The following is a 23,449-nucleotide window of genomic DNA, read 5'->3' on the forward strand; positions in this document are numbered from 1 at the left end:
TTCACTGTCATGCATTGCAGAAGGAAATGGCAACCCACTCCAGAGTTCTTGCCTGGAGAATCCCAGGGATGTCGGAGCCTGGTGGGCTGCCATCTATGGGGTCGCACAGAGTCGGACAAGACTGATGCGACTCAGCAGCAGCAGCAGCATAAGAAGATAAGAGCAGAAGGAAATTACCCTCCCCTTTCCTTACTAGCTATTTTATTTATTCAGCGTATGCATATGATTCTTTAGTGTGTACAACTGTGAGAGAGTGCTGGAACACCATGTAGGTTGGGAGAGCATCTAAGAGGTGAATGACCAGAGTGAACTGGTAAGCTCGGCATTTCCCTGAGCCTGGGGTCTCTTCCAGCCTTCAGAAAGGAGCTGAGACGGTCTCCTCCTCCTAGAGTGGGAGAGTAGTATATTACCTCCTGTCCCAGGAGCGAGTCATGCGATATCAGCCTCTCAGGACAGGTCGGCAACTTTCAGAAAAAAAATCAGACTTCAGCAGAAGGCAGAGCAGGGTAGCAAGCTTCAGGCAAGAAGAGGTCAGAGTGAAGTGGGTTGGCTGAGGCAGACCTAAAGAGCTCAAGAAAAGCAGCAGAAAGGCTTCTGTGGGGTCTGTGTGGACTCTGGCTCCGGAAATGCTTTTCTGTTTTACAGGGAGGGCCAGGTGCCATAGAGAGCCCAGGAGAACACAGGTCCAGGAGAGGTGGGGGATGGCTGAGAGGAAGGACACTCCAGTAGCAGGTTCTGGGATGGAGCTAGAGATAGGTTCTTGAAGGAAATCAAGTCCAGTTTCTTCCAAGATGTCTGGGTATCAAAGCAAAGGAAGGTCCTGGCTCTGGTTTGCATTGGGTGTGGCATCATCTGAACGGTATACAGAATCACTGCAGGGACAGGCAGGGAGACAGACGTGTGGTTGAGAAGGAGCAAAAGACATGGGGCAACGACCTGTGTGGAGTTTGGAGGGGGAGCTCAGGGCTGAGCAGAGGACCTGAAGCAAAGGGGTAATTTATTTCCAAAGCTCGTCCTTCCTTGGACCTGAAATGTGAACTTAGAAGGCACTATGGTGGGTAAAAGAAAGACTGTGAGGTCCAACAAACCTGGTTTCAAATCTATGCTCCATTGATTCCTACCCGATTCTTAGTTTCCCCATCTGAAAAATAGATATGAGTGTCGCCCTCTTAAAGCTATTGTGCTCCTTGTTGATAAGTGAAATTTACTCTAAAATGAATAAATGAAAATATTTGTGATATCTTTACTTTGGAGCCTAGAGGAAATGTTAGCTATTATTATTAAGAATTCTTATTTACCCCAAAGAAAATTGAGGGGACAGAAGACTCAGGCCCAGAAGTCACCTCAATTGTTCTATCCGTGCCAGTCTTTGACTAGATATTTAAGCTAGTATAGAACACTTGCACTCTTTGTAATTGTTCTTGTGCCTTATGTGATTTTTCTATTGCCTATTTCCCTTGCAAACTCAATTTGCAACTCTAGCTGAAGTAGAAGAAAGGAGGTTTATCTTTCTCAGAATAAAGAAGGGATTACAGCTTGGCTTTGGGTAGATCCATCAGGTCGGTGAGTAGGGTGGAACATGTTCTGGGGTCGGGAAAATTGAGCAAAGCAGGAAGAAACAGCTGTACCCAGTGGGGAGAAGGGGGACACATCAGAAACACTATGAGTACTGGTCCCCTCCCACCTGTACCATTCATATGATTATATAATCCTTTGTAACTGAGAAAATATAGACTTAAAAAAGTAATTTGCTAGGTCAGTAAATTGATAACTCATCCTGATCAAAATGCTGAGACTTTTCTTTCTTCCTGCCATTTGAAGTTCATGTTTTCATAAAACAGTCATACATGGTGGTGGTGGATAAGAATAATACTTGATTTGTTATTAGAGAATAGTTATGTTTTTGGATATTTAGGACTGCAGGATGGGAGCAGTTGACTCTATCTTAATGAAATGCATGAAGCTGAAGCTTCAACTTAGCCATCTCCTCATGTATAATGTGGGCTTTCCTGGTAGCTCAGCTGATAAAGAATCTGCCTACAATGCAAGAGACCTGGGTTCTATTCTTGGGTGGGGAAGATCCCCTGGAAAAGGGATAGGCTACCCATTCCAGTATTCTTGGGCTTCCCTTGTGGCTCAGATGGTAAAGAATCCACTTGCAATGTGGGAGACTTGGGTTTGATCTCTAGGTTGGGAAGATTCCCTGCAGGAGGGCATGTCAACTCACTCCAGTATTCTTTCCTGGAGAATTGCCATGGACAGAGGAACCTGGTAAGCTACAGTTCATGGGATTGCAAAGAGTTGGACATGGCCAAGTGACTAAGCACATGTACATGGGAGAACTGAGTGGTATAATGCTGGTATTGCTGAGTCAGAAGAAAAGTAATGTTGCTAACTGTTGCTTCCATTATTTTGTTGTTTCATTTGCTCACAGTGAATCAATTTTTCGAATCTACAAAAGGCATCATCTGATGCCTTTCTAGTAGCCAATTTATTTACACAGTATTAGTAATGTAGTACTTAGTAATTAGTAGTAATGATGACAGAAGTATCTATTTCCCCAGGTTGCTGTTCAGAGCTCACCACCACCTATGGATATCTTCCTTTTCACAGCACACTAACATGACAGATAACATTTATCAAATGCTGCCATGCTCCAGATACTAGGAAAACCATAAAAGCTGCCATTTTCTGAGCATTTACAACATGCCATGCACCATGTACGGCCAACCAGAGGCTATGGGCATAGAGGGGAGTGTCTGGGATACCTCTGCAAGCAAGACTAGAACTAAATTTTGAAAGGTCACACACTAGGCCACTTCACTTCTCCACCATTTAGACCAAGAGGGTCCACCAACTGCGTATCACAGAGTCTCTCCTCTCTCTCTGGACGGTCACCCCCCCCTTGTGTTCTTTTGAACTCTGCCCCTCATCACTGCCCACCTGAGTTTTCTTCTTTCCCAGCTTAGCTCAAGGCTCATGCTCCTCCAAGAAGTCTTTCACCTTCCCTGACCATGTCTTGCCCGCCCTCTTTTCAGCCTCTGCCTGCTCACTGATGGTCACCGTCCTGTGTTTGGGCTTGGATACCAAAGCTATCTTTTAATTTTTAATCACTTATTTCATGTGTAATTCTTTCTCTCAGCTGGGCTGTACATTTCTTCAGTTCAGTGAATTTCTTATATCACTTGAATGCTAATGTTCATTGGATGAAATATTTAATGCTCTAGCATTGAACGCATACCATGTGCAAAGCCCTTGACACATGTTAAATCTAACGCTTATGATAACTTTGGGAGGCAGATATTATTATCTTCCTTTGACACTAAGATTAAAGTACCTTTACAGTCATCATGCAGTTGGCAAATGGCAGTGCTGGGATTTGCATTCAGGTCATCTGGATCCAGAGCCCAAGCTCTTCATCATGCTATGCTGTCTGTGTCTTAGATGAGAAACCCTTGCGAATCTGAGCACTGAGGGTTCTCAGATGACAGAGTGATCTGAAACTCCAGGTCACGGATGCTGGAATTGGAATATGAGCTGGTTCTCAGCAACTGAGATATATTTCAAACCATAGTGAGATGGGAACATTTGAAATACGAACAGTAAAGAAGTAAGGGGATGGGATAAACTGTTAAAAGTTTGAGTATTAAAATTGAATACTGAAATAGGACCAACCAGACTCTACTTTTATTGACAAGGACAGAGGCCCAGAGAGGAGAGAGGAATTCCTGGAGACCACTGATAGCCAAAAGGGGGGTCAGTCAGTCAAACAGACTGAGGAGGGAGCAATTTCTTTTTTAATGCCACGGAGAAGTCTCAGAAGTGTTTTCCAAAGTTTCAGGGAAATCAAAGAAACTTTGAGATGCTATAACATGCAATTTTTAATTGCCTATTTCCATTTTTTAATACCTCATGAGAAGCTCAAATGCAAATCACAGATACGGACATCATGTTTACACTTGGTGGTAACCGAAACGCGCACGTGACTGGTGCCACAAAACAGCAGCTGGATACAGAACGAAACAAATCTCTAACTAGCAGTCCTGACAGAAAGACAGTTGTTACAGATGGAGCTGGACAATGTGCATCTGTTCGACAGTTAGAGGTCACCGACCTCTCAAGGAAGATCAAACACTTTCATATAATCTATGTCATAAATGCATTATATGACTTCCATTCACCTTCTGTTCTTCCAGTTTTTTCCATCAGTATGTACTGTTGTCATGCTTCTTTTTGTGTTTACAATGTTAACTTCCAAAAATAATCAGGAAAGGGTGATTAACCGAGATACCCAGCTGGCAGTGCAGCCTTATCCTATATGTTCTTGATGTAGAGATTTTAGCAGCTAATTTAAGCGTAAGGATTCAGGAAAACATAGAAAAAGAAAATGACTGTAACTATTGAAGCTTACTATTTGGAAAGGAGATACTTGAGTTTAATATAAAAAGGATCATGTCGAGTGGAAATAGATTTTGGTCTGTGTATGCATATGGTATATAATTCAAGGCTGGTCTAATCCAAATATATTTCTCATTTGGGATATAGCTCCTCAACATTTTTCTCAGTTTGGGTCTTCTAAAAACCACCAGGAGTCATCGTTTGTTTTTCCTCTGGTTTATGTAGAATATTAACTTAAAATCACTTTCTTATCTATTTCCTTATTGTTCTTCACTATAGCATTTTGATGAATGAGCAGAACAGGATAACTGCTAGGATGTCCATAAACCAATAAAATAGAGTAAACATCAGACCCTGATTACCAAGCCCATTCTTAACCCCCAACACTGCACTGTACCCCCCATTCCACTACTCAGTTTTAAATCCAAGCTGATCTCTGTTTCCTATTTAGTAAGTTTAGATTTTTTTTCCCCTCATGCAACTGTTGTATATTCAGTAATTTTAAATGAACCTTAATCATAGTTTGAGGAAAAATCAATCAGAAATCTCAATAGCCTGCAAACTGTTCACTGAATTTCAAAACAAAATGAAAAATTATGGCTATTAGATTTACAGCCTCTTCTTTTTAAAAAATTATTTATTTATTCTAGTTTTATTTATTTTAGCCAGGTTTATTTTTTAAATTTGATTAATTTTCAATTGGAGGATAATTATTTACTACGTTGTGTTGGTTTCTGCATACATCAACATGAATCAGCCATAGGTATACATATGTCCCCATGCTCTTGAAACTCCCTCCCACCTCCCACCCCATCCTACCCCGGTGGGTTGTCACAGAGCACAGGTTTGAGCTTCCTGCGTCATACAACAAATCCCCACTGGCTATCTAATTTAAATATGGTAATGTATGTGTTTCCACATTGCTCTCTCGATTCGTCCCACCCTCTCCTTCCCCCACGGTGTCCAGAGGTCTGTTCTCTATGTCTGCATCTCTATTCTGGCCCTGCAAATAGGTTCATATCCGTGCCATCTTTCTAGATTCCATATATATGCATTAATATACTATATTAGTTTTTCTCGTTCTGGCATTTCATTTTATATAATAGTCTCTAGGTTCATCCACCTCATTTTTATGGCTGAGTATTATTCCATTATGTATATGTACCACAGCTTCTTTATCCATTAATCTATCAATTCTTCTTCTTTTAAATTTTACTAATGATAGCTGAGAGTTCACTGAAATTTGTTAATATTGTTAAAATTTTTCAATGAATAGTTTTTATGAAAAGTCATTGAAATAGTGTAATTGAAAACAGTGCAGCATAAACTTACATCAAAAGTCTAAATATACATCTTTTGGTGGTAGATGCTGGTGAGTGGCTCCTATTTAAAGTGTTCTAGTAGAAAATCTAGTAGTGTAGTAGCGAGTAACACAGAAAAAAATTGGAAAAATAATAAAAGGAAACAATTACTTAAAAACAGATACACATGATAATAGTTCTGAAACCACAGGATTATGGCTAAAATGAACAGAAGTGGTTTTAAGTCCATTCTTTGGTGAAAGACTCTTTGGATGCAAGGTATTTTTTCCTCTTTGATTCCTACTTCAAAAATGTGAAAACATTTCATGGTATCAAAAACAGATGTTCATGAAGGAAACTGTGGTAAAGATGAGTCAACATAACCCATGTAAACTTATCCAAGGACTGTCACAGTGAGCAGAACAGAAATTTGGGCATCAAATAGATGCTTCCTAGAGAGTACTTATCTGAGGGACACAGTTTTCGTATCTGTGTACTAGTTTCCTAGGGTTACTGGAACAGATTACCGCTACCTGGGTGGCTTAAAAACACCAAAATTTATTCTTTCATGCTCTGGGGGCTGGCAGTCCAAATCGAGGTGTTGGTGGGACTTGCTCCCCACGGGGCCTTGAGGGGAGCCCCCACTCTGGGCCCTCCAGCTTCCTGCCTGATCACGTGGCCCCAGCTCTGCCTACTCGGTCACGTGACCACGTCCTCTCCTGTGTGTCTTCTCTTTGGTGTGTTCCTCGCATAACTCCCTTCTGTAGAGTTCATGGGGTTGCATTTAGGGATCAGCTTTTTCCTAAGAGCGTAAGTGCCTTCACTCAAGATCCTTTACTTAATCACATATTTTGCCACTTAAGTGAGCATTCACACGTTCCACAGGATTTGCAGTAGAATCTTTTGGCTCTGTTTTCTGGCCTGCAGGTGTGCTAAGTCACTTCAGTCACGTCTGACTCTTTGCGACCCCATGGACTATAGCTCATCAGGCTCCTCTGTCCATGTGATTGTATCATATGAGGAGGTGGGGCCTTTGGGAAGCGACTGGGTCATGAGGGTGGAGCTCTTATGAATGGGATTAGTGCCCTTATAAAAGGGCCCTAGAGTGCTCTCTGTGCTCTTCCACCAAGTGAGGACACAATGAGAAGCCTGCAACCCAGAAAAGGGAAAGGGCCTTCACCAGAACCTGACCATGTTGCAATCAAAACTCGGACCTCCAGCCTCCAGAACTGTGAGAAATGTTTTCTGTTCATAAGCTTGGCTTCCCAGATGGCTCAGTGGTAAAAAATTTACCTGCCATGAGGAGACACAGGAGATTTGGGTTCAATCCCTGGGTCAGGAAGATCCACTGGAGGAGGAAATGGCAACCCACTCCAATGGTCTTGTCTGGAAAATCTTGTGGGCAGAGGAGCCTGGTGGGCTACAGTCCATGGGGTTCCAAAGAGTCAGACATAACTGAGTGCACATGCACACACGCACACAAGCTACCCCATCCCATCTATGGTATTTTGTGATGACAGTCCAAATGAATGAAAACTGCATGAATCAGAGATGATTCTACTCCAGTCCACATTGGTTTTTCCCTTTAAAAATGGTGTGGAATTGAGCATCAGAAGACTTGCTACTTGTTAACTGTAACCTGCAGATAATCTCTTCCCTTCTTTTGTCCTCAACTTTTTCAACTATAAAATGTAAAACTACATCAATATCAGTCTCGAGGGGCTAGGGTGTCCGTCAAATGAGATAACACACAGGAAGTGCACTTTAAACTGTGCTTATGTAAATAGTGTCCCAGTCTTCATATCACATGGCAATGCTGCCCAGTCTTTTGTCTCGAGTATTCAGTGTAGTGCTTGGTTATATGGTCATATATTTTTAAAATATATATATAAATATATATAATATATTAAATATATAATATTTATATATGTACACATATATATTAAATATATATATTTTAAATAATATATATTTTTCCTTTCCACCAGGTTATTTGATGTTTAATGGCACAGACCATGTATCACATGGTTCCTGTATACACTTCTGTATAGCATTCAGTGTCACTGGGCCAGTTGCAATAGCTCAGCAAATTCTTATCTGGGTAGAGATAAGAAACTTGGCTGGGGGGAGGGGTTTGATAGCTGCTCTTTGCTCTGTGGTGAAGTTCTTATACTGTGATGTGCAAAGAAATCACTCAAGGAGCTTATTAAAAAATGACCATTCCCTGGCCCCAGCCCTGTAATAACTACGTTCTTAGACATGGTACAGGGACGAGCAGTCTGCATTTTAAAATGACAATGTAATATGACTTACTATTGTTTATATTGTTATGTCTTTTAAAAAAGCTAACACATCAAAAAAAAAAAAATAAAGAAAACACAGTCACAGAGCTTAAAAAAAATCATGTTAGGGAATTTTTAAATAAAAATATATTTACCTCCACCATTTGAATAGGAACCTCTTTGTCTTGTTATATAATTCCGCCTGGTACAGCGCCTTATCATTGTGTATGTGTTTCCATGACGATGTCGAGGAGGGAGTTATACCCTGACTCACACGGGGTAGACACACAATCAGCTCCTTGCCTATGGCATTGTGCTCATTTCACTCTTATCTTCCCAACTGACCGCACACCTGGAACTTTAGCAAGTTTCACAATCCTAGCGGTGGCAGTGGCCAAGCACTCCACTTGCATCCATGAAGCTGTGGTTCACTCAGAGTAGACTCTGAATTCTCTCTCTCTCTCAAGAGACTCGATTCATAGGGAAACTTTTAACTCACATTCCAGATGATCCTGAGGAAGTTTTACAAGGAACATGGTACTAGGAGCAGACGAGAAGCCAATTATTCAGATTTCTGTTTATTAACTAAGCTCCGTTTGTTGAACTAGAAGACAAGAGGAGGTTCCAAAGAAATGAAGACCCCAAAATACAAGGGGTTCTTAGATGGCAGGAAATTGAATCTGGAGTCAGTTCACTTGAAACACGTCCCAGAAGTTTGACTCTGCAGCAGTGTTGAAGCTGGTGCTGATGTTTGGAGCAGAACACACTGGAAGAACCAGTTTGCCCTGTGTCCCAGCCCCTGTGGTTGGTGTTATATGTGGCCCCCTCCTTTATTCTTGGTTATCTGTTTCCATGTCCTGACCCCAGCAATGCCCTGGGGGATGTCTGATATTCATGTTGTTATATTTCACCCAATAAGGTGAGTGATTATATACCCAACCTGATAGCCAACTGCTATCTCCATTCAAGAATCATTGTTGGAGATTTGGGTGTAACTACTTAAACATTTTAGGTATAGAGAGGGGCTATTTATGAAGACAAGGGTGACAGATTTTAGACTTAAGACAAATCCTACCAGGATTTTAAAATCTGATTTTGCATGTTACAGAGAAGTTGTTTGTTCTTAAGTTGTCTCTATCAGATTTAGAATAGCCTGGGGGTGAAGGTCTGCCTGCAGTGTGGGAGACCTAGGTTCGATCCCTGGGTCAGGAAGATCCCCAGAGAAGGAAATGGCAGCCCACTCCACTCTTCTTGCCTGTAAAATCCCATGGACGGAGGAACCTGGCAGGCTGCAGTCCATGCAGTCGCAGAGTCAGACATGACTGAGTGACTTCCCCTGCTGTGGGTGAAGGTCAGCTTTATTTCTACCAGATGAACCATTGCTAGTTCCTGACTGGGGTAAATGAAAATATCAGGATACATCATCCTTTTATACCCATGAGGTGAAGTGGGCAGCCTATAAATTCACAGAGGTCTTGGAATCCTTGTTCATAGATTGACATATGTGCCATAATGTTAATAACAGTAATTATATAGTGTGTGTGCCAGCTAAAGGAAGACCCCATGGACTGTAGCCCACCAGACTCCTCTGTCCATGGAATTCTCCAGACAAGAATACTGGAGTGGGTACTTATTCCCTTTTCCAGGGGATCTTCCTGATCCAGGGATGGAACCCAAGTCACCAGCATTACAGGCAGATTCTCTACCTTCTGAGCCACCAGGGAAGCCCTGGCTAACACTTGCTATGGAGAATATCAGACTCAAGAGGTGAGAGACTGGTGTGAAGATGAAAGGAAGGGGAGATAACTAACCTTAATAGAGGACTTAGCCCCCAAAGACTTTAGAATGTATTTAACTGAGACTTACATTAAATCTTGAGTTACTTGTCTGCCTGGATCGTTTTTCGGCCAGCAGGTCTTTGACCGTGTGCTTCACTCTCACTCCTTGATACACTCGCTTGCTGTAGTCTCCTGGGACTTAAGCAAATGGGACAGTAAGAATCAAATGTAGATGGTATAATTAGGTTAACCTCCCTAGGGATGCATTCAAAGACTAATTTTTGTGATGCTATTTTCTTATTAGAATGTTAGACTTGAGTTTGAAGTGATTTCAACAGAGGTCATTTAGTCCTATATCCTGGTTCCTGATAGAAACTGACCCAAGCTTTGCTTAAATGAAAGAAAGACTACTCCCCCCTTTACACAACAGCTCCTCAAATTGTCCTCTTTTTTGTATTCTTGCTTTCCCAAGACTTACTCCTGAAAGATTTACAATGTATGCTCTAACTACAAGATCAAGGATTGGATGCAACTTGAAATAATGCTTAGGATATGGTACAAAAGTTGGATTTGTATGATTCAGGTTACAGAGTGACATTCTTGCTTTGTCACCTTCCTACCTGATGTGGGTGAACAGGTCAACTGGACTGTTTTAAGAAGATAATGTTCTAAAGAAGGAAGTTATTTTTTATCTCTTCACTGCACTAATACTTAATGTATTTTTATTTTTTAAATTTTATTTATTTATTTAGCTGCAACTAGTCTTAGTTGCAGCCTGTGGGATCTACTTCCCTGACCAGGGATCGAACCTGGGCTCACCTGCATAGGAAGTATGGTGCTTTAGCCACTGAACAACCAAGGAAGGCCCCTATTAAATATATTTTTAATTTCTGAAATTAAATACAAGGCTACTTGTGTTATTTCATTTGATTCACTTCACAGATGAAGAAACTGAAGTTTGGGGCTAAGTTATTTGAAAGGCTTCATAGCTGCTAGTAAACAGTTGAGCTAGGATCCAGATTTAGGTCATATTGTAGTTCTAATTACCAAAAAAAATCCTTACTTTTCATCGTGACAAAATGACAGAGAGATAACAGACAATAGACAAAAATATTTCCCCGATGTTCTGAAATTGGCAGCACTGCTTCCATAAGCAGTGACTTCATTGTCACTGAGGATGGTCAGGCAGGGAAAGAAACACCTTTAGTCTGGAGTGTTATAGAAAGCATTTAAGCACTGAATTAGCAGTTGAACTACAGGGATTGCCAGATATTTTCTAACTCTGAACTCCTGTTCTATAGTAGGTTGGTTGGTTTCAATTAATTTTAGTTGAGGTGTTGCTGGCTTACCAGCACTTTCAGCTGGCACAGAATTCAGCATTAGTCTGTATGGCATAGAATCAAAAAATCTTCTCTAGTCTAGGATTGACTTAGGAGTCAAATCTTATTACAAAAAGAATAAAAAGAAGGAAAGAAAGAAGAAATCCAAACCAAAATGAGAGGTAGAGTGGAGCGTTGGGTGAAAGAGGCTGCTGGCCTGGCAACCAGTGCTTGCTGACTTCATATGAGCCACTGACTTCGGAAAATTACAATTTCTCAGCCCTATTTTTTTTCATCTGTATAATGGGTATAATAATCTCTGTAAAACTGACCGCAAAATTTTATAAGATATACACGTGAAAATGCTGTGAAAAGTACCAAAGTAAATACAAAATGTCTGTACACAATGAGGGAGACAAAAAACAAATAAAAAAACCCCATAAAAACTAGGTTCCAAGACAATTTATCATTCAATTCAAATAAAGTTCACATGCAATCTGATTTCGGCAAAACAAAGTTATTTGACTGATCCTTTGGGTCTTATTTTGACAGGATTTGGTCTATATATCTTTTAATTAAAGAGGCTTGGAGTATCTCTTTCAAATCAGCCTCAAATTGAAAGCTTAAGGATTTTATGTTTGTTCCAAAGGAATCTACATGTTGCTCTTAGAATTGTGTCTGAGGCCTTATTTTGGGGGGAAACACCAAGAGTACATTTATTCATCAATAATTTATTGAGTATTTTTTAAGTGTCAGGCATTGTGTTAGAGCTGGGGATACAAAAGAACATGTTATCTTGTGGGAGGCAAGAAATACTCAATTATAAGGCAAATGTGCTAAGTACAAGTACAGAAATATGCATGAACAGAATACTCAGAAAAACACAGAGTGTGGCAATTCTTCATGAGCGTGGGGACAGATTTAGGGAAGGCAAGTTGATAGCAAAGGTAAGAGGTAGGTATGATGATTAATGGGCAAGAGCAATCCAGGAATGGAAGGCAGCAGGACAAAGGCCTGGAGGCAAGACCAGAAGGAGGGAGAAAATGAGGTTGGGGAAAGGAAATGAACGAGCCTCAGTCATGAAGTTTCTCGTGGGTAAGGGAGTTTGGACTTTATCTTATTGGCAGTGAGCCATTGGAGCTTCTGGGTATGGGGGTAGTGTGGTTAGGTTTGCATTTGAGATAGATTTTTCTAACAGTTGTATGAAGGGCAGATTCAGATTTAAGAATCACAGAGCCACAGGGAGAACAGTCAGCAGGATTCCAGGATAATTCATCCAAGAGATTGTGGGGTCTGAGCAAGGGTTGACAGGAGGGCGAGGAGAGGACAGTAAACAATAATTTGGAAATTATTATTTAGATGTAGGAGGGGAAAGGGGAGGGAACATTCAAGGGTGATTCTCAAACTTCCACCATGGGATTGGTCTGGGGACACATGTTTCAGAGCCATCACAATGCTGATAGTAATGAAACCAAGGAAGAGAATAAACTTTCTTGGAATGTTTGCAAATTAGAACCATACCATTGTGCACTGGCTTCCCAGGAGGCCCTAGTAGTAAAGAACCCAGGTGCCGATGCAGGAGACAATCCCTGGGTGGGGAAGATCTCCTGGAGGAGGGCGTGGCAATCCACGCCAATATTCTTGCCTGAAGAATCCCATGGACAGAGGAGCCTGGCGGGCTACAGGCCACAGAGTCAGACACGACTGAGGCAATTTAGCACACATGCATCATGGTGCACACAAAGACCATATGCATCTGGCATGTTGGGATAAATAGGCCAGGCTTCTCCCAACAGCTCAGAGCATCAATATTTTGGGAGCTCGTACAATGATGATTCCTAACACACTGGTTGGGAAGTTGTAGACTAAATGATCAAAGATAGAAGCCTGGGGAATATCCACATTTGAAGGGTTGTCAGAGGAGATGGAGGGAACCCTCCATGAAATGGTTGGAGAAGAACCAGAAAAACAGCAACAACAAGAGAATAAGACATTACAGAATTTGAGGGAAGGAATTTTGAGAAAGAAGGAAAAAGAATAAGATACAACAGAATTGTGCAGGAAGATAAGGACTGCAAAACATCCATTGCTTTCACTCCAGTAGCTGGTGTTGACTTAGCAAGAGCAGTTTTGGGAGTGTGAGGTCATCAGAAGCCAGGTACTAATGTCATAGGCAGAGGTGGGGACAGGGAGACTACTTCTTGAAGTTTGAAGTAGAAAGGGAAATAAGAGGTTGGATGATCATTGGAGAGATCTACAGGGTCAAGGAGAGGTTTGTGTATGTTTTTGTATCCATTCAATGAATTCCTGGAAGGAGATACTTGAGAATATTTGAACAGGAAAAGGGAGGGACTGAAGATTTAGGAAAGAGGGAGAAAATGATGGAAGGAGATTTCCAAGAGGAAGCAAGAAATTGGGGTCAAGGGCACAAGCTGGCTCTCAACTTTTGAGCCTGGAATAAAGAAGGGCAGGGGAGGGGTGGTGGTTGGAGCATGTGGTCAGTAACTAAGACACCTCTGGGGCCCATCTAGCAGCCTGGTATATGACAGTGATTCAAGCACTAAAACAGAACAAAACAGGAGTCAAAGCAAGACAGAAAAGTCCAAGTGAGAGTACACACCAGTGATCCTCAGTGTGAACCTGGGGTCAGGAGCAATAGCACTGGCTAAGAATGTGTTAAAAATGCAGATTCTCAGGTCCTTCTCTAGATATACTAAATCAGAAACTGTAGGGGTGGGCCCAGCAGTTGTGTTTTAACAAGCCCTTTGGGTGATTCTGATGTTCTCTGAAGTTTGAGAACCTTCAGAGGTTCTCAGATATACACATGAGTAGGGATTTTATGTTTCCTGTGGAGGCGGGGGCCAGCTCTAACCTAGGCATTCCTAGCTGAGCAGAAAGGGGGAACGTCTGGCTGATTGATGGAAGTGTGGACTTGGGTCTGAGAAGTCTGGGGTGGATGTTGAAGAGGTCCAGGCTGATCCTTTGTGTGTTTGCAGACTGTCTTGTTTTTACTTTTTTGGGGAAGGGCTTTTCAATTGATGGGTTAAATCTGAATTACTTATTTGTGTTTTATGTGTATGCCAAAAAGCCTAGAGGAAATATACCTATTCTAAATAAGTTTAACAAATAACCACATAGAGACTAATAGAGGGATAAAATTCATGAGATGACAAACAAACAGATCAAAACTTCTGAAGTTTTGCCATAAGAAAAAAATCAGTCTTACGTACCGGTTGGCACTGACTTTGGTGCAAAATATGGGGCTATATGCCGCAGGGGATGCAAAATAAATTTAGAACTTACAACAGATGTCCTCAAAGGCACCTTATTTTAGTGAGAGAAATAGACATTCACTTGTGAGGGATTAGGGGAGGGGGAAGAGTGTATTTTGGTTTGTTGATGAAAACTTTGTGGGAAGGGATGGGACTTAAGCTTGATTCAGACTGACGTGGATAGGTTAGGAGGAGGGAGAAAGGTCATATATATTAGACTTGGTATGAGCAAAGGCAGAGGCAGGCGGGAAAAAGCAAGACATGCGGAAAGAAAGGGGACAAACTAAGGTCATTGGAATTAATAGATGTAAATGCCATCAATATACAGATGAAGTTCAAATGGGTACCCCTAGCCCAGACCTGTCCTGGACTTTATACTTCGACGTCCATCTTTTTTCAGATGTATAGTAGACGTTTCCAACTCCACACGCCCAGCTCTGAACTTTGTTCTTCCCTCTGTATTTGCTTATCTGAAACATTCCTGTCTCAGTGGTGATGATGGTGCTGCGCTCAGTCGTGTCCGACTCTGCAGCTCCATGGACTGTAGCCCACGAGGCTACAGTAGCCTGCTAGGCTGTAGCCTGCTAGGCTCCTCTGTCCATGGACGTTTTCAAGCAAGAATATTGGAGTGGTTTGCCATTTCCTACTCCAGGGAATCTTTGCAACCCCGGGATCGAACCTGCATCTCTTGCATCTCCTGCATTGGCAGGTGGATTCTCCACCACTGTGCCACCTGGGGAGACCCCCTCCTATCTCAGTTGATGGCAACCCCATTCTTCTGATTGCCCAGAAGCTATAGAGTCACTCTTGGTTCCTCTCTTTTCTCTCAGACTTCACAATCCATCCTTTAGGAGTGTCTGATGGTGCCACCTATGAAACAGACCAGAATCTGCAGACTTTTCTCCAGCTCCACTGGTAATCTGTTTGTTAGTCACTCAGTTGTGTCCGACTCTTTGCAACCCCATGGACTGTAGCCCACGAGGCTCCTCTGTCCATGGAATTTTCCAGACAAGAATACTGGTGTGGGTAGCCATTCCCTTCTCTAGGAGATCTTTCCAATCCAGGGATTGAACCCAGGTCTCCTGCATTGCAGGCAGATTCTTTACCATCTGAGCCACAGGGACGTGCCACTCCCCCCCCCCCCCCCCAACCTGCTGCTAATGTCCAGGTACAATTGACTGTCCTCTCTCATAAAGATACTGCAGTAGCCTTCCAACCTATCTCTTTGCTTCTATTCTTCCTCCATCCCCAGTCTATCTAAACACAACAGCCAAAGTGATTCTTTCTAAAAAACAAGCTCCAGTTGCCTCAGTTCTCATCTCAAAACCACAAAATGGCTCTCCATTCTACTCAGAGTAAAAGCCAAGGTCCTCACGATGGCCCAACATAAACTTGTGCCCCCACATCTCGGATCTCATCTTGTGATACTGTATGTACTGCAGACAGTTTCTGAAACACATCAACCCACCACTTCTGCCTTAGGACCTTTGGATTAGAGGCCGTCCCCTCTATCTGGAACATTCTTCCCTCCGCCACCCACATGACTAAATGCCCTTGTTTCCCTCAAGATTTGGCTCAAATGTCATTTTCTCAATGAGAACATGTTTAATTTAAAGTTGCAATTACCCTCTTCTACTTTTTCTATGCGTCGCTTGTCACTTTTTAAATATCCTATATACTTTCCTTATTTATTAAGTTTATTGTTAATTGTCTTCCTCTCCTTTGCTAGAATGTAAGTTCCACAAGGATGGGAATCTTTGCTTGCTTTACCTCATTGGAACATTTTAAGTGCCAACGCCTAGAACAGCACTTGGCACTTAGTAATGTGAAAGTCACTCAGTTGTGTCAGACTCTTTGTGACCCCATGAACTATACAGCTCATGGAATTCTCCAGGCCAGAGTAATGGCAAGGCAGTTAGTAGCCCTCCAGTAAATATTTGTTGAAAGTATTTTTTTTTTTTTTTGGGTTGAGAATAATGGAAATGTTGAAGGTCTTGAAAATCAGGCTGTAAAAGTCTATTCTTTATGTTGTAGATGGTGAAAACCACTAATCCTTTTGAATAGGGGAGTATTATGACTTTACCATATTTAGGAAGATTTGGAATTCTGGGGGGAAGATTAATCTAAGGGCACACCTCAGGATGGGTTAAGGATGAAGGCGCAGAGAGGATGGAAAATGATAAAACAGTGACAGGCTAGCCAGAAACTTTGGAAATGAACAGGAAAGGGCAGGTTTAAGGAATCTTAAATGTCTCTTTCAAAAGAACACACACACACACACACACACACACACACACACACACACACACACTACCATGATTAAGAAGAGAACTAAGAAGCCAGGGAAGATTGGTTCTGACACAGAAAAAAGAGTTCAGTTTTGAATATGTTGACTCTGAGGTTGTGGTGGCTTAATCAAGTGAAATTATCCTGTGGATAGATAAGAACTTCGACAAGGGTTAGAATTGTATATCTAAGAAACCTCTCTAAAACTATGCTAACTAAAACTATGGAAATAAAGTTCTCCAAGAAAACTTTTCGGCAAAAGGAGTAGAAATCCAAGCCCTGAGCCCTGGGAAAAGGTGATAGTTCTGATGCCCAGGGAAAGGCAGGAGATAGGGAGGGTCAAGGCAGACGCAGGTGGGGGACGGGGCAGAGATGTAGGCATGTGATGCTGTGGTGTGATAGCAACAGGGACCTGAAGGAAAGAGGAAGTGTAGAGAAAGAGGAATAATCAGTGGTGTTAAGTATCTGGGACCTAGTAGGTGTTTAGTGACTACTTGTGGAGTAAACAAGATGCCTTAGAGAATCTAAGGAAAATGGGGGCACAAAAAGAAGGCTAGAGATCTTTAGAATGTGGGAGAGATCAGTTTCATCTGGGGCATGGGTGGTAAGAAAATAAGGACAATGGGGATAAACCAGGCTCTGAAGTGAATACAAAAAAGTTTAGTTAAAATACATGTTATTAAAACATGGAACCTCATAACAATTCTTTAAACCTATTACCCAGATTACTCTTCCTGTTTTGGGGAATTGAAAGTTCCTTAACCTACCCTATCCTCCTTTTTAAAAGAGGAATGATATTTAGAGTTTAAAAATATTGCCTGTATTCATATTTCCAAATGTTTCCCCCCTTATACACTGTCTATTTAAAGAACACACACCTGCATAAACCAGGAGATGCTGAAGAGTTTTTATTCAAATACTCTAGATACAGACTTGCATTCAGATCAGTTGTTGAGAAAACAAAGATGTGTTTCCAGAGAGAAAGCACAAGCAAATTTGTTAATAAGAATCCATGTATCCTTTCGAATTTCGGGGAAAAATTTATGCATTAGTATTGTGACTATGTATACTTGGCAAATTGTCTCAGTCATGCCTTCTCCTCATTCCTGTTCACTTTGAAGAAGAACTTGGCCCATAGTAGATTTAATGATGTTATTGCTTTAATATTGTTTCTGAAAATTTAATTTTTTTCTGTTAAATCAAACTCATACATTCTGCAACTGGTTATTAAAAATGTAGGATATTCCTCAATTGTTTTTAGTTATGAAATATGAAATACTTTTATGACATTTGAAGCACCTTATTTTACTACTTTTGATGATGGTCTCTGGAATACATTTTCTTGCTTTTAAACTCCTTAGAGTCTCTAAGCAGGTGTGTGTTACATAAGGTAAGGAATTAAAAAGAGAGTTTGAAACAAAAAGAGGATAAAACAAAAAACCATCCCATAACTTTAGAAAACAATTCATATTTTGAGTTGCAACATTAGATAATGGTAAAGTTAAGATAATAGACGATGTCTCTCTGAATTGTAGTTCCTGATGGTATGAAATACAAGTACACTCTCACTAAAGTAGAACAGAATAAACATCCTGAATGATGGATTATTGGTGAACAGCATCCGCAGTGGTTCCATTTCTCTGCTTGTCAGGGAAGTGCCAAGAGTGAGGTCTTGGACAGGCCAGTGGTAATACAGTGTGCTGGCCCACTGTCTGGCTCAGGTGCCAGTTCTGGGGCTGTGGGTACCCTCTTGGCCGCCACCAACCTCAGCCTGTCTCGCTCAGGACAGAAGCACTCTCCCCTGGAGGAGGCAGATCCCCGTGTAGGATACAGTGCTTCCTCCATGCCCACTAGAGGCTCAGTGTGTGTGGCTCTGCTTCTGGTCTGGGGAAATGATACCATACTTGTTTATTATGGGAAACCTCCAGGAGAGCACAAGGGAAAACAAGTTCAGCAACTAATTGGGAAATGTTCAGTATATTAATTTATACATACTGCTTATGAAGTTTTACTCTGAAATAAAGACTAAAACTTCTAAAGAAGTGGAGCTAAATTAGTTAACATGTGAAGATTTTGTAGAAGTTTGATTTACCTATTACCATAGGCACCCACGAACCCCTCCCAGTAGTCACCCTCTGGCACTTTTTAAGCCTCAGAATTAGATCCCAAAACTTAAAACTTCCGTTTATAACCAGTTCTATACTGCAGGAGACAGATCTCTTATGGCTTTTTAAAAATTTTTTGGGATCAGTCTTTGAGAAGTTGTAGAATTTAAAAAAATATTAATTTTTCTTTCAAGCTACTTTACAAAGCATTTAAAGAATATTTCTTCTATTATCATTTATTAAAATTTACAATGCTAACTTTTAAATCTCGAGTTTGTGTCTGAAACACAAACTTGAGGCTAATATTAAACTAATATTATTATGTTGACACTGATATCTGTATCCTCAGAGTGAAAAAACCAGGAAAGATCTATATACAGCTTGAATTCGTGTAATAACAGCTCTTCTTTACCATGTGTATGTGGAAAGTCCTTCATCCTTAATCTTAAAAGCAAGATGCATGAATAAAAGATATTTCAAGCTCTCTATAAATGTGTATTCTTCTCCTGCACTTTTCTTACAGTTGAAAACTTGCTAGAAATTGTTACATCTGATATACTATATGGCTACACTGGAAAAGAATGCTTTAATATCCAGGTTCTTATTTTATAAAAATAATGTTCAGTAGAATTGATCTTTCAGAAAACATATCCTCATGTACTTGATACAGCAAAATAAATCCATCAATTAGTAATTAAATGTGAACAGAATTGTGAAAATATTATCAAGAGTTCTAAGTTGTTGGTCTCTGGTCTGTTTTGATATCTTTTCATGTTCGAGCTAGAGTTAGGGATATTTCTTCTTGTCCTTTGCTTTCTGTTATAGCTTTGTGATGTCAAAAATAAACACTAGGCTTCTCAAAGTTTTAAAAAAAGTTTTAGATAATTGATATTGACTCACCACTTTCCATTCTGGATGGTTCTGGTAAATTTCCTTCTTAAGGCAACGTAGGATTTCAGGTGAATGGTGGATTTTCCTTGATAAGGGAGCCAATCTCCTGGAAAGGTCAGCCTGATTCTGATGGGAAAGGCTTCTTCTGTACATGGTAATGATGCTTCTGAAATGACTTGCTTTAGATTTGATTAAATGCAAATCCTTTGGTGTCTGTTTCTCTACAATTTGCATCTCCAGTGTAGATTATATATGAAGGTACTTTTTCCTTCCCCAAGTAGATTTTTATTCTGTAACAATGAGTTTCCATTAGGAACAAACTCTCTTAAACATTTATTATGGAAACAAGGAATCTATAATTTGTTTTATGAATAGCAGTGGAATTTTCTATCCCTTTTACATAGAGTTTGGTTTTGAAAAATACTGTGTATGAAAGAAACATATTTCCCAGTAGGAAATATAGGTATTATACTGTTAATTTTGTAATTATGAATACATGATTTTTATAAGCTACGTATCTTTTAGATATAGATAGAATTCAGAAAGGAAGTTGTTTTTGTTTAGGAATAAAAAGAAAAGTGAATGTCACTTTAATACAATGGGATAACTTTTTATCATATATAAAGCATAAATATATTATCTATATTAGAGGTTTCTAAAACCTGCCAGTACTACAGAATCACTAGTGGAGCTTGTTAAAAATACTTTTACCCAACCCCACAGCCAATTCTAATTCAGAATCATCTGGACTAGGGCTCAGAGAGCTATATTTTGAAACAAATTTTTTTGAGTTAAAAAAGAAATTTTTTTAAAAAAAATGCACAGTCAGCATGAAATCTTCTAGATCAAAATTTAAAGAAACCAGATTTGAGGTCCTTTCTGACATTTTCATTATTTATTTTTACCCGCTATTGCAGCTTAACCTAATTTTGGTCTCCCAGTCTTGAATAAAGTTAGTTCCTGGTTGTTCTGGATTTGTGTAACACTTGGTGTTTTAAGACTTCAGGCTCCTCTGGTGGCTCAGACAGTAGAGAATCTGCCTGCAAGGCAGGAGACCAGTGTTTGATCCATGGGTCAGGAAGATCCCCTGGAAGAGGCCTTGGCAACCCACTCTAGTGCTCTGTCCTGAAGAAACCCTGTGGACAGATGAGCCTGGAGGGCTACGATCCACAGGGTTGCCAAAAGCTGGACACAAATAAGCGGCCAACACTTCAGGCCTTCAAATAGGTGACAACAAATGTTCCTCCAACTCTGCATCACATGCACATTTCAGAGAGATGGAGTCCAGACAACAGTGGTTGTGTTTTAGTCAAAGGGTGTTCTGGACATCTTCCAAGGTCCTGGAGACTGGTTCAGAAGATCAGCATAGTTGAAACTGATTTCATAATAAAAACAAAAAATTATCTGCCCTTTATTCTCTCATTCTCTCATGAATGCCCAGAGGAGTTTTCTAGAAGCTACATGAACTGTGCTACTGTAACATATTGAATGGAGAAACAGATCGAGTCCAGCTGTTTTTCTGAAGCCAGACAGTCAGGCCATTTGTAAAATTGTAAAACAGTGCTACCCTTTTCAATAAATTTGTTTAGAGTTTGGAAATCATAGCTATTTTTATGAAAAGTTATTTATGTTGACATGTTATGGTTTATCATAACTATTTTAAATGAATAATGAATATTTTAAATACTATTAGTTTTAACTTACAATGTAGTAAATATATATGAATAATAGTCCTATAAAAAGCTGGTTGATGTCCTCATGGTGTATAAAAAAGTAAGGGGTTCTGAGACTGAATAGCTTGAAAACTCTCCTCTGGAAGAACATTTGTAGTTCAAATGAGTTTCCAGAATGTTCTAACTCACAGTAGATTTGAGGACGTTGTGTCTGCATTTCTGTTACTGATAGACTACACCTTTGTGGTCTCCACATTTCTATAAGAAAACCAAAATGACAAATTTATTTCAATTTTCCAGTTTCCTTTACCTGTTTTCTTTACTCTTTTAAGCAAATGAGAAGACACACAGAGAGGATAACCACATTGGTCCCAGAGCCTGTGATTTTTATCCTATTTTAAGCAGGAGTGCCCTGCTGGGCATCCAAATTCATTCTTGCTTACTCTTTGAACCAACAGCTCTATATTAAAATAAAATATAAAAATTTAAGCCACAGCAAATTCTCTAACATGTATATTCTTCTCAACACTGTAGTTTTAAAAGAGCTGGAACATTATAAAACTTTCAAGTATAATAACCTTTTACAAACATAGATACAGCACCTGCTGCTGAAAGAAAAGAGCTCATCCTCCTCAGCATGGCACTTCTATGGTCTGGCCCATCCTACCTTTCTTTCTGTCTACCATTTCTTCCCCTAGCACAGCCTCCACCCCAATGCACAGTGTGGTCCTTGACTACCTGCCTCAGAATTACCTGCAACACTCAATCAATGCAGTCTATCTTAGATTTACTGAATCAAGGATAAATCTGTCCATCCTGTCAGATAATCTGCATTATACATTATAATTGTGATTCTTAATAAATACTGAAGGTTAAGACTTGCTCTAGCTATAACCGACCACTCAGTGATTTTCAGGATTCAGCAGAAATGCTACCTTCTCCAGGCAATTCGCTTTTATACTCATCAAGATGGATTCAGTGGCCCATTTCATGGTGCTTCTTGCTTGAGTCTCTAATGGCACAGCTTTCTATGCTGGTCAATGGTTTTTGCATAGCCAGCCCCCATCCTCAGCCAGAATGCCTCTCCCTTCTGCTCTGTATTCTGCTCTTAACTGTGTTGATGGTGCTGTGCACCTAGAAAGTCCCCAGTGAGTGCCTGCCATGCTGAACCCTGCTACAGAAGGCATCAGAGATGCGAGTTACTGGGTAGAAGTAGCAATATGAGATAAAGCATAGCAGAGGGAATTCCATTATTTTTCATGGTAGAGAAATGCTATCACAAGTACTGAGTTAGCCAGAAAGTTCATAAGATGTTACACAAAAACCTGGATGAAGTTTCTGGCCAACCCAGTATAATCTTTCTCTTTACATAAACTGAACACAACTGAACACAACACCAAAGAGTTTGTAATCATCTTCCTGTAGGCTGCTCCTGCATCTGTATCATAAATTTTCTAGAAACATTTTAATCTAGAAATGTCTAATACACTGCAGAAGCATTTCAGAGATTAGACATTATTGGGACAGCTGAGATGCACTGAAGTTGAGAAATTGGTTTGCAATCAATACAGGCTTGAACTTTAAAAGTAGGCTGTAGTACACTTGCTGTATTTGCATAGAACTCCAGAATTGTTTACATAGAATTAGATACATTTAAAAAGAAATCCCTGGAGAGAACAAGATGGTGGAGGAGTAGGTGGATGTGGAGTACTTCTCCCTCCACCGGTGCATCAGGAATACACCTTCAGACATAGAAGTGGATGCCGAACAACAGCTGAGGGTGGACAGGAGTACCTGACCAGAGGAAAAGAATGTATAGAACCATGCAAAACTCAGTAGGATGAAGGAACTAGGGGGAAAAACAGGAGTGTTAGTTGGACTGGACCTGCCCTTTGGGAACTTAAAGAAGGGATCCAATTCCCACATCAGGGCAATTGTCTGAGTCAGAGGAGAGACATTTAAGGCTGAGAGGGTAACAGCTGATCTGTGGCAGCCTAAATGGAATGAGAATCAGACAGTCCTTGCTGCAGCCATACATACCCTGGACAGGGGTGCAGGTCCCCTGGAAGGTGCAGTGGCTGGGAGCTGGAGTTTGGGGACTGTGGAGCAATCCCAGGGCAAGGGCTGCTGTTGATTGCAGAGAG

At 40.6% G+C, this 23,449-nt stretch overlaps 1 protein-coding gene across 1 annotated transcript in view; it reads right to left on the bottom strand.

Moving 5' to 3' along the window:
• Positions 1 to 19,651, bottom strand: part of POU2AF2 (POU class 2 homeobox associating factor 2) — a 37,718-nt gene extending 18,067 nt beyond the window's left edge. Inside the window, exons 1-2 of the mRNA XM_070472877.1 lie at positions 19,642 to 19,651; positions 9,848 to 9,957 (exon numbers count right to left, since the gene is read on the bottom strand). Of these exons, the coding sequence (XP_070328978.1) occupies positions 9,848 to 9,957; positions 19,642 to 19,651 (120 nt within the window). The remainder of the gene's footprint in view (positions 1 to 9,847; positions 9,958 to 19,641) is intronic.
• Positions 19,652 to 23,449: the final 3,798 nt, after the last annotated feature.

This window comes from Odocoileus virginianus, chromosome 10, assembly GCF_023699985.2.
Source record: "Odocoileus virginianus isolate 20LAN1187 ecotype Illinois chromosome 10, Ovbor_1.2, whole genome shotgun sequence".
Lineage (NCBI taxonomy): Eukaryota > Metazoa > Chordata > Mammalia > Artiodactyla > Cervidae > Odocoileus > Odocoileus virginianus.